This window comes from Euprymna scolopes, chromosome 16 (assembly GCF_053919585.1).
Source record: "Euprymna scolopes isolate OS-2025 chromosome 16, ASM5391958v1, whole genome shotgun sequence".
NCBI classification, from domain to species: Eukaryota; Metazoa; Mollusca; class Cephalopoda; order Sepiida; family Sepiolidae; genus Euprymna; species Euprymna scolopes.
Window position 1 is genome coordinate 41,468,116 of NC_136497.1, and position 14,322 is coordinate 41,482,437.

A 14,322-nucleotide genomic window follows, 5' to 3' on the forward strand; every position below is an offset into this window, starting at 1 on the left:
GTTTGCTCTTTTACTTACTGAGGTCTGTACCTTTTTACATAATAATTCCATATATTAACCATTCCATTTTATCTGAAATTTCATTTAAACTTTTAAACAATCTCATACAAATTTGTCATTTTACTTAAGTTAGTCCTCAGATCAAGAGGCCCCTTATGGATTTGACATTTGATTTTTTTTTAAATCAATAGATATCAGGTGTTTAAGGTTCTTCTCTATAGCTCAACACTTGAACAAGTCAAGCAGTAAAGAACAATAAGTTTCCTCTTGCCAACGAACCAATTATAACTTCATAGTACAGGGGTCGGCAACTTTTTGGAGCGTGAGGAGCAAACAGTTCTGCTGATAAGAGGGCCAAACAGCTTTAGCTACATTGTCATGGAGGACAACAATGTTATTAAATATGTAAGTAAATTTTATGTGCCTTTGAAGAAAATATGTATTGAATATATTATATTTAAATGATATCACTTCTTTGACTGCAGATATATAATAAGAAATATAACAAACATTTTACCAAAAATCTTTAGTTTACTAACAGAACAAATTACTATTACAATAACAAAATAAAAATTATACCAAAACAATTGGAAAGATACACTGAACAGAAAACTAAAATACCTTGAAGTGGTCAAACAATTATGCCTCTTATAATTAATTGCACACGTCCAGTTAAAGCCAAAATATACAAAGTTTTCATTTAGGTTTAAATTTTGATTAAAAACGTCAGAAGTAAAACCCGTTCTGCGGTAAATTTGAACAAGAATTTGAATTCTGACAATATATTCAGTCTCTTAACCGTCGCTGTGGTTTGGTTAGTTTATAATTACATCGTTCCCCCGAGTTAGGTGGCAGGCTAAACAAAATTCACTTAAGGGCCCGAAGTTATAGTTGATTTTTTTTTTTGTGGTCTTTGTTTAGTTTTACTGGTTTACAGGACCAGGGTTTTTCTTGTCTGGTGAAGTATCCAGCTTTGTGTTACTTGTAACATCGCCAGCAGTCAACATGTCATTCCAACAGACAACAGATCTATTAATTTGAATATTAAATCAGTTTACTTTGAAGGTGAAGCATCTTCAGGTAAGGTTGTCCAATACAGAGATACACTATGATATTCCGTACGCATTCAAATTGCATTCATGCATGTGTGAATATGTAAGGTATCACGTTTTCAACTTACCCAGACATGTAGATTTGCATGGGAAGTACATGTTTCCGTCGACACATTTTGGAAAAATCAATCCACACATATAGTGAAGAGCGAGAGATGAACATCCGCGGTCGATCAAACCTGTGGCGTTTCTGTAAAAGGTTTTCTTTGCTTCTTCAAGATTTTCATCTTCAAACATGTTTGGGTACATTGTCCTCGTGTAGCCGGTGTTGGCACAGATTGAGAAGTCCAGCGCAAAACACATATCTGAAAAAAGACCGGAGTATTGGTTAGGACAAACCAGGAGAAACAAATCTGAAATCATGGAACTTCCACATAATTCTTGTTATTGTACACGAAAACAACTTTTACTGTATTGTTATAGAAGTAACTAGCAGAAATACAAATACTGTTTCAAGAAAACAAATCGGTAAACGCCCAGAATAGTTAACATAACTCGGGGTGAAAAACACTATATTAAATGCTTTATGAGTTTTTTTTTACCCAATTAACCATATTTTAACGCGTAATACACTTTAATACTCTTTCTTTTCTGAAAATCTGTCTTGTTATTTTAAACTAATGGCAGCCAAGGTGTACGCCCGTTGTAGCTGCCATTGAAAGTAGCATTTAATAGAAAAAAAAACAAAAAAAATGAGTAAGCGGAGTCCCCCCTCCACGAGTATATATATATATATATCACTCATGAGCAAAAAAAAAAAAAAAAAAAAAAATGGGCCAAGCATGAAAGGAAGAAATCGAATTTTCAATATTTTTCTATGAATCTTTGTTAATTTTAACTTAAAATTTCTATTTTGCAGATCATTATTATTATTATAGCATATAATAAGTGAAAAAATGAATCCTAAAAATGGTAAGGCCGTATCTTGGCGTCGATATAAAAAACCTAATTGCAGGGTTAAGGCAGTCGAAAATCATTTACGAGCAGATTTTTGATATTTTAAGCAAAGAAAATGTGAAACCATCTCTTTCTGCAGTGAAGCGAATTGGTCGAAGTTTCGAAGTCAAACGCTTGGTAAAAGGAAAATCTGGACTTGGTCGCCCTAGAGCATCCACTTTAAAGGACGATCACAGGCTTAAATTAACTGTTTTGAAAGATTGAAAGAAAACTTATGTTAACCATAGCAAATAATTCAAAACAGGGGCTGGAAATTCTCTTTCTAGATATACAATATTTAGATGAATGTAAGAAATAGAATTTTCTTCTAAAAGGTATGCAAAGAAGCCATTTTTATCTAAGAACAATGATAGAAAGAGATTTCTCTCGTGTTATGGCAAGAAAGATACAGACTGGTTCAGGAATATTTTCTGGTTAGATGAATCAAGATTTTGTCTTGTTAGTGATGCTCCCGAACGGTGCAATTGAAGAACTGGAGAAAGATTTTCGCCAAGTTGCATAAAAACGACAGTTAAATACGGGAATGGAGGGTTGGTTGGTTGGTTGTTTTACGGCATATCAACCCTTTTCAGGTTATTTAATGCCGAATCCGGTGATTTTGAAGAAAATTTTTTTAATAGAATATATTTATTTTTTGCAAGTCAGTTTCTATTTAACCCATAGTTGGGACCCTAACAGGTACTACCACTCCGGGTCAGAGTGGACCTGGGAGCAATGGCAATTAAAGGGTGGCTCCACACTCCCCAGATCCCGCAAGCGGAGGCCTCACCATCGGATATAGTTTAAGGTCATATCCAGGACCCGGGAATGGAAGGATAATGGTATGAGGAACTTTTACTGCAGCAGGAGTTGGGGAACGTATTAGATGCAAAGGAATATATTCGAATACATTCGAATATTAGAAACAGGACCGTTACCAAGTATCCAGAAGCTGAGAATATCCCAGAACATTATTTTTCAACATGATAATGCCCCTGAACACACTGCTAAAGTCACAAGAAAATGGTTTTCTGATAATTCAATTAATGTGATATTTTGGCCAAGTCAAAGCCCCGATTTAAACCCAATCGAGAATATTTGGTCCATAATATCTCATGCATTAGCTGGAAGAACTTTTTTGAATAATGGCAAACTGTGGGAAGCTGTGCAAAGTGAATGAAATAACATCTCTTCATAGTGTTCCACTTCGGTTGAGAACATGTCTAAAAGGATTGATCTTTTTAAGAAATCAGTAGGGAATACGATTTCATCCTAAGCATTTATTAAAGTAAATGTCTTGTTCTGTGTTATTAGTCTCGTTTAAGTTTCCTTGTTCAATTGTTCATTGTTCAATATAGCTTCTGGACAATAAAATTTATAAAATTTGTTTGGCTCATTTTTTTTTCTCACGAGTATATATATATATATATACACACACACACACACACACTAGTATTTCGGCCCGGCGTTGCCCGGGTGTTTGGAGGTGTATTCTGAGCAAAAAAAAAAACAAAAAAACAGTCAATTTTATTAACTTTGACCCCTATTATGTCCTCTTAACATTTGTTTTGGGTTCAAATCGAGTTATTAATTTAGATCCATGTCCAAGGAACCTATATCTAAAATTTCAAGTGTTTCGATCCCAAATTGTGGGAGGAGTTTGGTAGAGTTATCAAAGGTCAAATCATAAATTTTGACTCCTTAACAGCCAAATTTCTGGCCGAAAACGGATCACATAGATTTTCCCAAATCTCAGTACCCTGAATATCAAATTTCGAGTCTGTAGACTGAAAATTAACAGAGTTATTGCGAAGGAAAATGTACAGACAGACACGTTCACTTTTATAGATATACTAGCATTTCAGCCCGGCATTGCCCGGGTGTTTGGATGTGTATGTTGATAAAAAAAAAAAAAAAAGCGGTAGTAGGAAGCAGACTCGAACCCATACTTCAAAGGAGGAAAAGAACGGAGCAAAACCTAACGTTTATGCTGTTACGACCACCGTCAAACCGGAAGCGACATTTTTTAAAATTAAGGCTAGACAATCTAAAGGAGAGGATAAGATTAAAAATATCGGCGAAAAAAGTGACCCCCCCCCCTGTAGAAAAGTGCCTAGTTGAAGGGGAAGATATTAATGTTTTTAGCCAAATTTTCCGATATTTGTCGTATGAAAGGTCGAATTTTAAAACGATACTGATCTTGGTAAAATCCGTCGCCTCTATTAAAAGTTTAAGGCAGACATGCAAACAGACATACATACATACATTTATATATTGTAAATATATATACTATATATATATTTACATACATTTATATATTGGTTGATTGATTGATTGGTTTTACGGCATATCAACCTATGTGGTCATTTAATGCCGGAGTCTTTTTTTTTTTAAACTATTTTTTTATTGAGGGGGGGGGGGCTTTTTCAGCCTTTCCTCCCTTTTTTTTATAAAATTGAACTAAGAAATTAAATGTTGTATTTATACATGGATGTGTATATTTGGGTGACTTTAAATTTCCTTAAATTTTCTTATATAAATTTACTTTCCTTAGGTATGCTAAAATATTTGTTGAGTTGACCTTTTCAAAAAGGTCCTCCATATTGCTTTCTGTATAATATAATTTTCTAGTTGGGGCGAGGTCATCACACCCAACTAGGATATGTTTTACTGTGAGTGTCTCCTGGCATGGGATGCACTCTGGCGCCGATTCTCCATTTAGTATATAAGAATGAGTAAAGTTGGTGTGTCCTATGCGCAGCTGAGTCAGTATCACATCTTCTCGGCGTGATCTCTTGATGTCTGGACATCGTTCCTTAAGTTCAGGTTTGATTGAGTATAATTTGCTGCCCTCTTGCTGACTCCACCGCAGTTGTCATTTTTCCTGTATGTATGCTTTCATCTGGGGTCTAAGATCAGTATGTGGAATCTTAAAATTGTCAGTTGGAAGGTGAGAAGATCTTTTTGCAGCTGTATCTGCCCTGTCATTGCCTTTAATCCCCACATGGCTGGGGATCCAGACAAAAAAATTGTTTTTAGTAGTTGAAAGGATATTGATTTTTTCTATTAATTTTGTTGTTAGTGGATTTTCTTGTTTTTGATTTTGTATAGATAATAGTACTGATAGAGAATCTGTGAGAATGATGAAGTTTTTGGTGGTTTCCTCTGAAATTATGTTGAGTGCTAGATCGATAGCTATAGTCTCTGCAGTGAATATAGATGCTTCATTTTGAAGATTTCTCTTCATTGTGGTTTTATGGTACGTTGCTGCACATCCAGTGTGATTGTTGCTTTTAGACCCGTCTGTGTAGATAAAGGTGTAGTCTGAATATCGTAATTTTAAATGTTGAAGTTCGTCGTGGTATTCAATAGGGTTTGTGGTAGATTTGGACTTTTTGTTTAGGTTCAGTTTTATTTCTACTTGTTTTATGGTCCATGGGGGTGTTTTAGGCAGTATGAAGTTGTGAATGCTGGAGATTGGAATTTTCGATTCTTCAATGCTTTCCTTCATTCGGAGCCCGAAAGTTTTGATAGTTTTTCCTCTCATGTTGAAGAGTTCTTCATATTTAGGATAGAAGGTACATTGGTATGCAGGGTTGTTTGGGCAAGACTTCAGTTTGAGTAAATATTGAAGGGCTAACTTTTCTCGCCTTAGATCTAGTGGGGGTTCATGTGCTTCCGTATATAGACTGTTCACAGGGGAGGTTCTGTATGCTCCTAGGGTCAATCTTAGGCCACTGTGGTGAATAGGGTCTAGGATTTTTATATATGATGTTCAGGTTGATCCATATATGAAACAACCATAGTCTAGCTTTGAGCGGACTAGTGCTCTGTAAAGTTTAAGGAGTGTTTCCCTGCCTGCACCCCAATCGGTATGTGCTACCACTCTCAAAAGATTTACAGCTTTGTTACATTTTTTTTTCAGATAGCATTCATCCCACACATAAACTAACTTTTTGTCAAATAAAATCCCTAAGAATTTGTACTGGTCAGTAACGGGTATGGGCATTCCTTCCATGGTTAGGACAGGATCATTATGCATGTTCTTTAGTTTGCAGAAATGCATGCATTTCGTTTTTCTTTTGGAGAATCTAAATCCATTCTCTTCCGTCCATCTCATTACTTTGTTTAAGCACAATTGAAGCTTCCTTTCTATTATAGATATATATCTAGATCTACAGCATATTAGGAAGTCATACACATATAGGGAGCAATCTACCCCAGGGTTAAGGTTTTTAACAATGTTGTTAATTCGGATACTGAACAGGGTCACTGACAGTATACTCCTTTGAGGTACTCCATTCTCTTGTTCCTTCAAGTCCGAGAGAGCTGTGCCAACCTTTATTCTGAACCGTCTATTTAAAAAAAATTTTCAATAAAAATTGGCATTCTGCCTTTTAGTCCAAGTGCCTTCAGATCCCTTGTAACACCGTACTTCCACACAGTATCGTAGGCTTTTTCCATGTCAAAATACACTGCTGTTAAAATGTTCCTTCCTTACAAAGGCTTCTCTGATGAAGGTTTCAAGTCTGACTATGTGGTCTATTGAACTTCGGTTTTTCCTGAATCCTGTTTGAAATTCTGTAATAAGATTCTGTTTCCAGGAACCAGATTAGTCTTTTGTTTATAATCCTTTCCATGGTCTTACAAATGCAGCTTGTTAGAGCCATTGGCCTGAAATTCAATGGATCTGAGACGTTACTTGATTGGGATTGGATGTTTGAGTTTTCAGATTTGGGGATTGGTATTATTGTGGCCTCTTTCCAGGTCTCAGGTACGTTTCCACTGGACCATATAATATTGAAAATTTCAAGTAGGTATTTCATTGAGGTTTCTGGAAGATTTTTGAGGATTTCATATGGAATTTCATCGGGCCCTGTAGCTGTGTCCTGGGATTTGGTTAGCGATTCTTTTAATGCAGGCAAGGTAAGAGGTTGGTTGTATTTTTCGGTATTTTGTGATTTAAACAAAATTTTCTTCTCTTCCTTTTCTCTAATCTTTTTGAATTTCTCTGTCTGTCACATGATGAAATTTTTGATAAATTATCTTCCAGGTTATTGGAAATGTCTTTTTGATCGGTGTATATTTTGTTGCCTTTAGAGATGTGGGATATTGGTGTACTACTACACTTTCCTTCTATTTTCCTCATCATGTTCCAAACTGTTTTTGCCTTGGTATTCACATTAATTTTGGATATATAATTTCTCCATGTTGTTCTTTTGGATTCCTTTATGATTCGTCTGGCTTTTGCTCTGTTGTTTTTGAAGAAATCCAGATTTTCGCTTGTTGGGTACTTTTCGAATTTTCTCAAGGCAGCTCATCGAGCTCTGATGGCTTTTTTGCATTCTTTTGTGAACCAAGGTTTGTTGTGATTGTTGGTTTTGGTTGTTTTCGGTATGGTATTATTTGCTATGTTTGTGAGTGTTTTAATGAAGTAATTCAAATGGTCATCTTCATCTTTCTTTTCGATAATTAATTGGTTTTTGCACTGTTCCTGGAAGTCTTCCCAATCCGCTTTATGTAGGTTCCATTTGGGTGTTTTTTGTTCAGTACTAGTACTTAGACTTTCCAGGATTATTGGGAAATGATCACTCCCACAAGTGTCATTGTGTACTTTCCAATCATAGTCCATATATATGGAAGGATCACATAAGGTAAGGTCAATGGCGGTGAAAGTACCTGTTGCTGGGTACATATAGGTGTAGTTTTGATTATTAAGGAGGCATAGATTATTTTTATTTATTATGTTTTCTATTTCTTTTCCTTTTTTATTTGTTTCTTTACTTCCCCATATTACATTATGACTGTTGAGATCTCCTAGTAGAAAAAAGGGTTTAGGGAGTTGTTTTATTAATTGAGTTATCTCAGTTTCGTTGATTGTATCTCTTGGAGGGATGTAGATTGAGCATAGTGTTATAGTTCTATGTAGAGTCACTGAAACTGCAATTGCTTGCAAGTTTGTGTTTATATTTATTTGTCTTTGAGGGACTTCATTCTTCACGAGTATTGATGTGCCTCCAGAAGCTCTGTCCGTATCTTTATTTATGTAGTTGTAAGATGTGTAGTGTTTTATGTTGATGGTATTATTTTCTTTCAGAAAGGTCTCCTGTAGACAGACAGGTGCTGGGCTCATATTTGTTATTAATAATGTGAGTTCATTTTGGTTTGCTTTTATCCCTCTGATATTCCATTGTAATATTTTGTTCATCATTTGGAATTGTATTCAACTTCCATCGTCTCCAATCCCTCAAATCTATTTTCTGTCGGAGTCCCTGTTCGAGATATAGATCGGGATCTTTCTTTTCCTGTTTTTGTTTGTTTTGTTTTTTTTGTCTGGGGGGATTTTTAATTCTTTTCTGGCTTGTGATGTGTTTGATGGTTGTTCGGTTGTTTTTGTAGAAATGGTTTGTGGTTTTGTTTCTTTTTGTGGTTCAGTAGTGTCTTTACTTAATATTATCCTTGGATTGGTTGCAGACATTGCTCTATTCATTTTCCTCATTTCTTCTTATAGTTCTTTCATTTCCTTTATTAGTTTGCTTAGGACATCAATTTTCTTCTCAGTTGTATCCGTTACATGTATATGACCATTTTGATTGTTGATTGGAGTAGTTTTTTTAGTTGCATCTGCATATGTTTTAGTCTCAATGATTTTCCTGGCCTCTGGGTAGGATATATTCTTTATATGTTTTAGTTTGGTCACTTCTTTTTCTCTTTTCCATATTTCACAATATCTAGAGCCAGCGCCATGATTTCCAAGGCAGTTGGCACACTTGAATTCTTTTCTGCAGTCAATGTGTGGGCCGCTTTTTCCACATCTTCCACACACTGGTAATCGTGTGCACCGATCTTGATGGTGTCCAAATTTCTGGCACTTGAAGCATTGGAGGGGGTTAGAAATATAAATTTCTACATTTATTTTCATATATCCAACTTTCACTTCTTTGGGTATGGTGAGGGAATCAAAAGTTAGTATATAAAATATCGATTTTCTCACTGTTTTTTTTTATTTGAACTCTACGAACATCTAACACATTCTGTTTCTGTAAGTTTGTCTTGATTTCCTCCAAGGGACAAAGTGCAAGTTCGTGGCTTTTCACTACTCCTTTGCAGGTATTTAGGGTTGGATGTCTGTAGCATTTGACTTTGATGTTTTCAAATAATTTTAGTTTCAATATTTCTTTAGTTTGTTCTTCGTTATGGGTTTCTATTAGTAGGCTGCCGTTAAATTGTTTTTTAATAGACTTTGGTTTTAGAGTTTTGAGATTTTTTTCAATTTTAAAAGGTGATAGTTTGCTCAAAGGAGTTTCCTCCATTGATTCTATTACTACGAATGTTGACTTCCTTGGTTTTATCGTCTTCCTCAGAGCTACTGATGTCAGAGACATCAGAGTGGGTTCTCTTTGGGTGGTTGGGTGGTTTTTGGGAGGAATAAGCCATATATTTTGTTTTCTTTTTTCGTCATCTTTGTTCCCCACCCACCTCGGAGTCCTATTTCCATCATATATTAGGGAGTAGGGTTATTTGTGGGAGAGGGGGGATATGTTGTGTTAGTAGTGAGTTTTTGGAATGGACAATATATGGTGGGGCTTGGCGTGACTGGCCGATTGGTCGGATCGGGCCTCTCCGACCGCCCGTCTAATCGAAGTAAGGGCCAAAGTAATGTGTTGCGGTGCCTAAACTTCTATGTATCCTGGTTTAGGTTTGCTCAATCACCAGGATCACGTCCTAAGACATTACGGGTAGCAACCCACGGCTAGCTGGTTGCCCCATTGAGGGATTTTTACCCTCTGCAGGGGGGCAGTCGGTTTGTTCTCATGCCCTACCGACAGGGCAAAAAAAAAAAAAAAAAAAAATAAATAAATAATTTAATAGAATATATTTGTTTTCTTTTTCTTTCTTTTTTGTTGTTTCTTTTCCTTTTTAAAATCTGTTTCTATTCAACCAATAGTTGGGACCCTAACAGGCACTACCACTCCGGGTCAGGGTGGACCTGGGAGCAATGGCAATTAAGAGGTGGCTCCACACTCCCCAAGCCTGTAAGCCGGACCTCACCATCGGATGTAGTTTAAGGTCATATCCAGGACCGGGAGTAAGGTAGGAAAAAATAAAATAAAAAGGGGAGGAAGATAGGCTGTTGTTTTTGTTTTTGCAGAACATAATTAAGTTTTACAAAAAAAGATCAGAAAACAAAAAAACGTCAATGTAGGTGCATTTCGTCTGAGGAAGCCACAGGGCAGCCTGATCTGGTAGCATCAGTATATATATTGGTAACTAAAAATTTTCGACCCAAACTGATGAAAAGGCTTGCCCTATCTTTGAAAACCCTTTATGTAAAATTTCAAATATTTAGACCAGAAATTGTGCGAGTAATTTGAAAGAGACCGCAGAGGTCAATTTAAAAAAAAACAAAACAAAAAAAATTTGACCCCTATTATGCCCCCTTAAAATTTGTCTTGGGCTCAAATCAAGTTATTAATTTAGATCCATGTCCAAGGAACCTATATCTAAAATTTCAAGTGCGTAGACCCAAAATTGTCGGAGGAGTTTGGTAGAGTTCTCAAAGGTCAAATCGTTGAACTTTGACCCCTTAACAGCCAAACCTCTGGTCAAAAACCGATCACATCGATTTTCCCAAATCTCAGTACCCTGTATATCAAATTTCGAGTCTGTAGACTAAAAATTGACAGAGTTATTGCGTAGGGAAATGTACAGACACACAGACACGTTCACTTTTATAGATATACTTTCACCATGATTAACGTTTGTGCAAATTAAAAAAAAAAATCTAAGGCATTATTGAGAAAAGTGCTAACAAACAGATCAATGGGAGTAAATTACTAGGTCCAATCCCTCCTTTGTCGGGGAAGCAAAATGTGAAGCAAGGTGTTATAAACGTTATAATCAGGCTATTTATTTTTTTCTAGGGAATAAACGCTTATCATGGCCCAAGGGCAACTCGAGCATAAATTATTTAAGTGGAGAATTTCATTCTAATACATTCGATTTTAATTATGGGATTAAAGATATCGATTTTAGACTTACCACAAAATCTTTCCACAATAGATTTTTTTTTTTAAATAGTAAATTTGTTTCTGATAAAATCCAAGGATTTTCACCATTTACATCCAAACACTTAAAAAACTGAGCAACAATGTACAAAATTCTATTTTTTGTAAGTCAATTTTTTAATATTTTTTTTTAAGATTAAAAAAAGCTCTGAGATAGATAAAAAATTATTCGAACAGAAGTTTTGCATCACTTAAATCTACTTACAGATCAAAATCAATATATAATGATATTAAACTGTCTAGAATCCCTTTTTATCAAAATTTAGTGTACGATTTTTATGTTAAAAAATGTCTAAAAATTTAAGTCTTCGGTTTAAAGAATGTTAAGAAACTAAAATTCAGAAAATCTTATTTTATTGATGTCACATTCAATGCAAATCCGAAATATTTGAGTTTTCAGATGCGAGATTGTGTCGATATTATGCACCTAAAACATTTAAATATTCCCCAAAAATTTATACTATAGTAATATTTATTAATTCATGTCCAAGTCCTAGAATTAACTCGAAAGTATTTAAATTTTTATTCAAGACTTCTCTTCCCCCGTTTACATAAAATTGAACTAAATATAGTCCACATTTCTAACCTTTATCCCTAGTGGTAAAGTTTCAAAATTCCTAACAATGGGTTAGTTTTAGAGACTCCTGTATTTGGTTTGTAAAATGTGATATCCACCAGAAATGACATATCTAGACGAAAAATGATTGTGTATATTTAATATCTAATTGAAATGACTGGTTGCATAGATGTAATAACCAGCTGAAATAAAAGCCTCCTCATTTAAGATATTTATACTTACACAAGAAACCAGTCAGAAATTCAGCGGTCATAGCTTACAAGATTGTGGCGTCAAGCCAAAGAAATAAAAACGTTTTGAGATCACTGAATACATCCATGGAAGTTGCATCCCTCTGCCTGTTCTACAAGTATTATAATGGTGAATGCTCTGAAGAACTGCAAGCACTTGTGCCCCCACGACGTGAACACCCTCGACAGACCCGACAAGCTGCAAAATCCCACCCCCACACTGTAGAGATCCCTAGATGTAAAAGATCGTTCTACTCCAGTAGTTTCTTCCCCAGAACTGCTAGACTTTGGAATTCCATTCCAGGTCACTGCTTCCCTAACTGTACTGACATGCATAAGTTCAAGTGCAACGTGAACCAACATCTCGCTGCCCTAATCCCTACATAGTGCCCCAGTAGATGTTTCCCCTGATAGTAGCCCCCTACACCAAAGTGGCAATGTGCCTTGTTTGGGGTGAAAATGTAATAAAAAAATTAAAAAAAAAAAAAAATAAAAAAATGGAAGTCTAAAAGGAAAGATAGTTTGAAAGAAACAGCATTAGGTTTATGGAATTATAGACGGTTGCATCTTAGCATAACTTGCACGGTCATCATTTAGATTGTTGGGAAATGGGGAAAGCGGAAGATTGTTTTCTAGATATTGATGTCATGAAGAATCAATGTTTAAGAATTATAGATTCATTAAATCAATTCGATCAGTGCATGGCTCAGGAAATTAGACTGAGAGTCAAGTCAAAACTGGCAGAGAAAATGAAAAATTTGGCTTAAAAAAGGTAGACATATCATGGCAACCATTGGACATTATTGACTAGGGCTCTTTAATTTCAACATTTCTTTCTACTTTCCCATAATTATCGATGGTATGGGTAGTGTAAGGGCTGTTATACTGGAATTAGCAAGGGAGGAAAAGTTCGTACATTTTTACTGATTTTATATATAAAAATCAGTGTGTGTGTGTGTACATATATATATGTATGACAAACTTTAAATTGATATTTTCTTTAATTGCAGATTTGGCAACTATCGGTTATTTTGAGGTCAGATTGGTTTCGCAATTCATCAAGAGACTGATATCCAGGCATCGTTCACAAGTGATACGATTAATTTACAAAGAGAAACATTTGATGAACGAATAATTTCATGAAATCGATCTGTCAACTGGCCACCTTCGTTCGTACAATTTAATTCTATTAGAATATTTTCATTGGGGAACATAAAGTCGCATGTCTAAGCTGATAAACCAAACAATAGACCACATGGAAGACAACATTCGTCACGTTATTTCTGAAATAACGGCATAATTTAATGTGTAAAGTTTATGAATTGGACCTATAGATTACATCATATACATGCAAACCATAGGACTATGGTTTGAAACTATTTAAATTATAAATGCAAAAAGTAAATCTTGGAATAAACCATATATTTGTCCAATAAAAATATTCTGTGATATTTTTATTGAAAGTTGCCGCCTCAAAAAAAATTTTACGAGATGAGGTGTCTGCCTCATACTTAAGCATCTGTTCTGCATCCAATAAGAGCCTTACTAATTATAAAAAGAAATCCCCTGTATTTCAGGATTACAAACAAACAAAACTCCTTATATTTTGAATTTATTTGGAGAAGAAGACTGATAATTTGTATTATTCGGACTGATAATCTGATATTATTCGGACTGATAATCTGATATTATTGCAACGTTTCTGTTGATGTAATATCAGACTATTTTGAAGTTTATCTTGTATTCTAGAATATGTGTATGGACTTCTAGACCGAACCCTTTAATCCATGATAGAAGTCATAACTAATTTTTAATATCACTATACTGTGGATTGAATTATCAACTACCTAAAAATTATTATTTAGAACTATCTGTTGGGCTGTGGCTCCTTATGGACAGTTCTAGTAGGAATTAAATTTTCTACATGGTTATGGCTGACAGAGTGAAAACAATCGCCATTCCAATTAAATAAAAGGTTCGGTTCAAACTTTCGAAGTTTGAAAGTTTAATTCTTAACTATATTAAGAGCATTAGTATCCTCGGTACTGAGGATTTACTCTTCAACCTCCAAAAGCCTGTCACTTAGAACTGATTGTCATTTAGCACTTTATCCATTGCACCACGGTTCCATGTAATTGAACAGAAAACATTGATTACAAAGTATTGATTAAAAAAAAAAAAAAATCAAAAGCTATAACAAAGAAATATATATAATTTTATATTTTGGTGGTCATATCAAGAATTAAGGAAGTTCCATTACCTGATGGTTCCATTGTCACTGTTGTTGTCGGTTTTGTTGTCGTTGTTACTTGTAATGGCGTCGCTGAAAGAAAATGAAAATATAATTTCATGGAATTAAATGTTTTAATTATACTGAAAAAATTGGTTAATTTTAGTGA

At 35.0% G+C, this 14,322-nt stretch overlaps 1 protein-coding gene across 6 annotated transcripts in view; it reads right to left on the minus strand.

Annotated features, from left to right (window-relative positions):
* The window catches only part of LOC145295925 (uncharacterized), a 425,549-nt gene that overhangs the window by 98,392 nt on the left and 312,835 nt on the right, over positions 1-14,322 (minus strand). For all 6 annotated transcript variants that reach the window (XM_080141748.1, XM_080141743.1, XM_080141742.1 and 3 more), the window contains 2 exons: positions 14,184-14,246; positions 1,181-1,417 (listed from right to left, as the gene is read on the minus strand). In XM_080141748.1, coding sequence (XP_079997874.1) covers positions 1,181-1,417; positions 14,184-14,246 — 300 coding nt within the window. The remainder of the gene's footprint in view (positions 1-1,180; positions 1,418-14,183; positions 14,247-14,322) is intronic.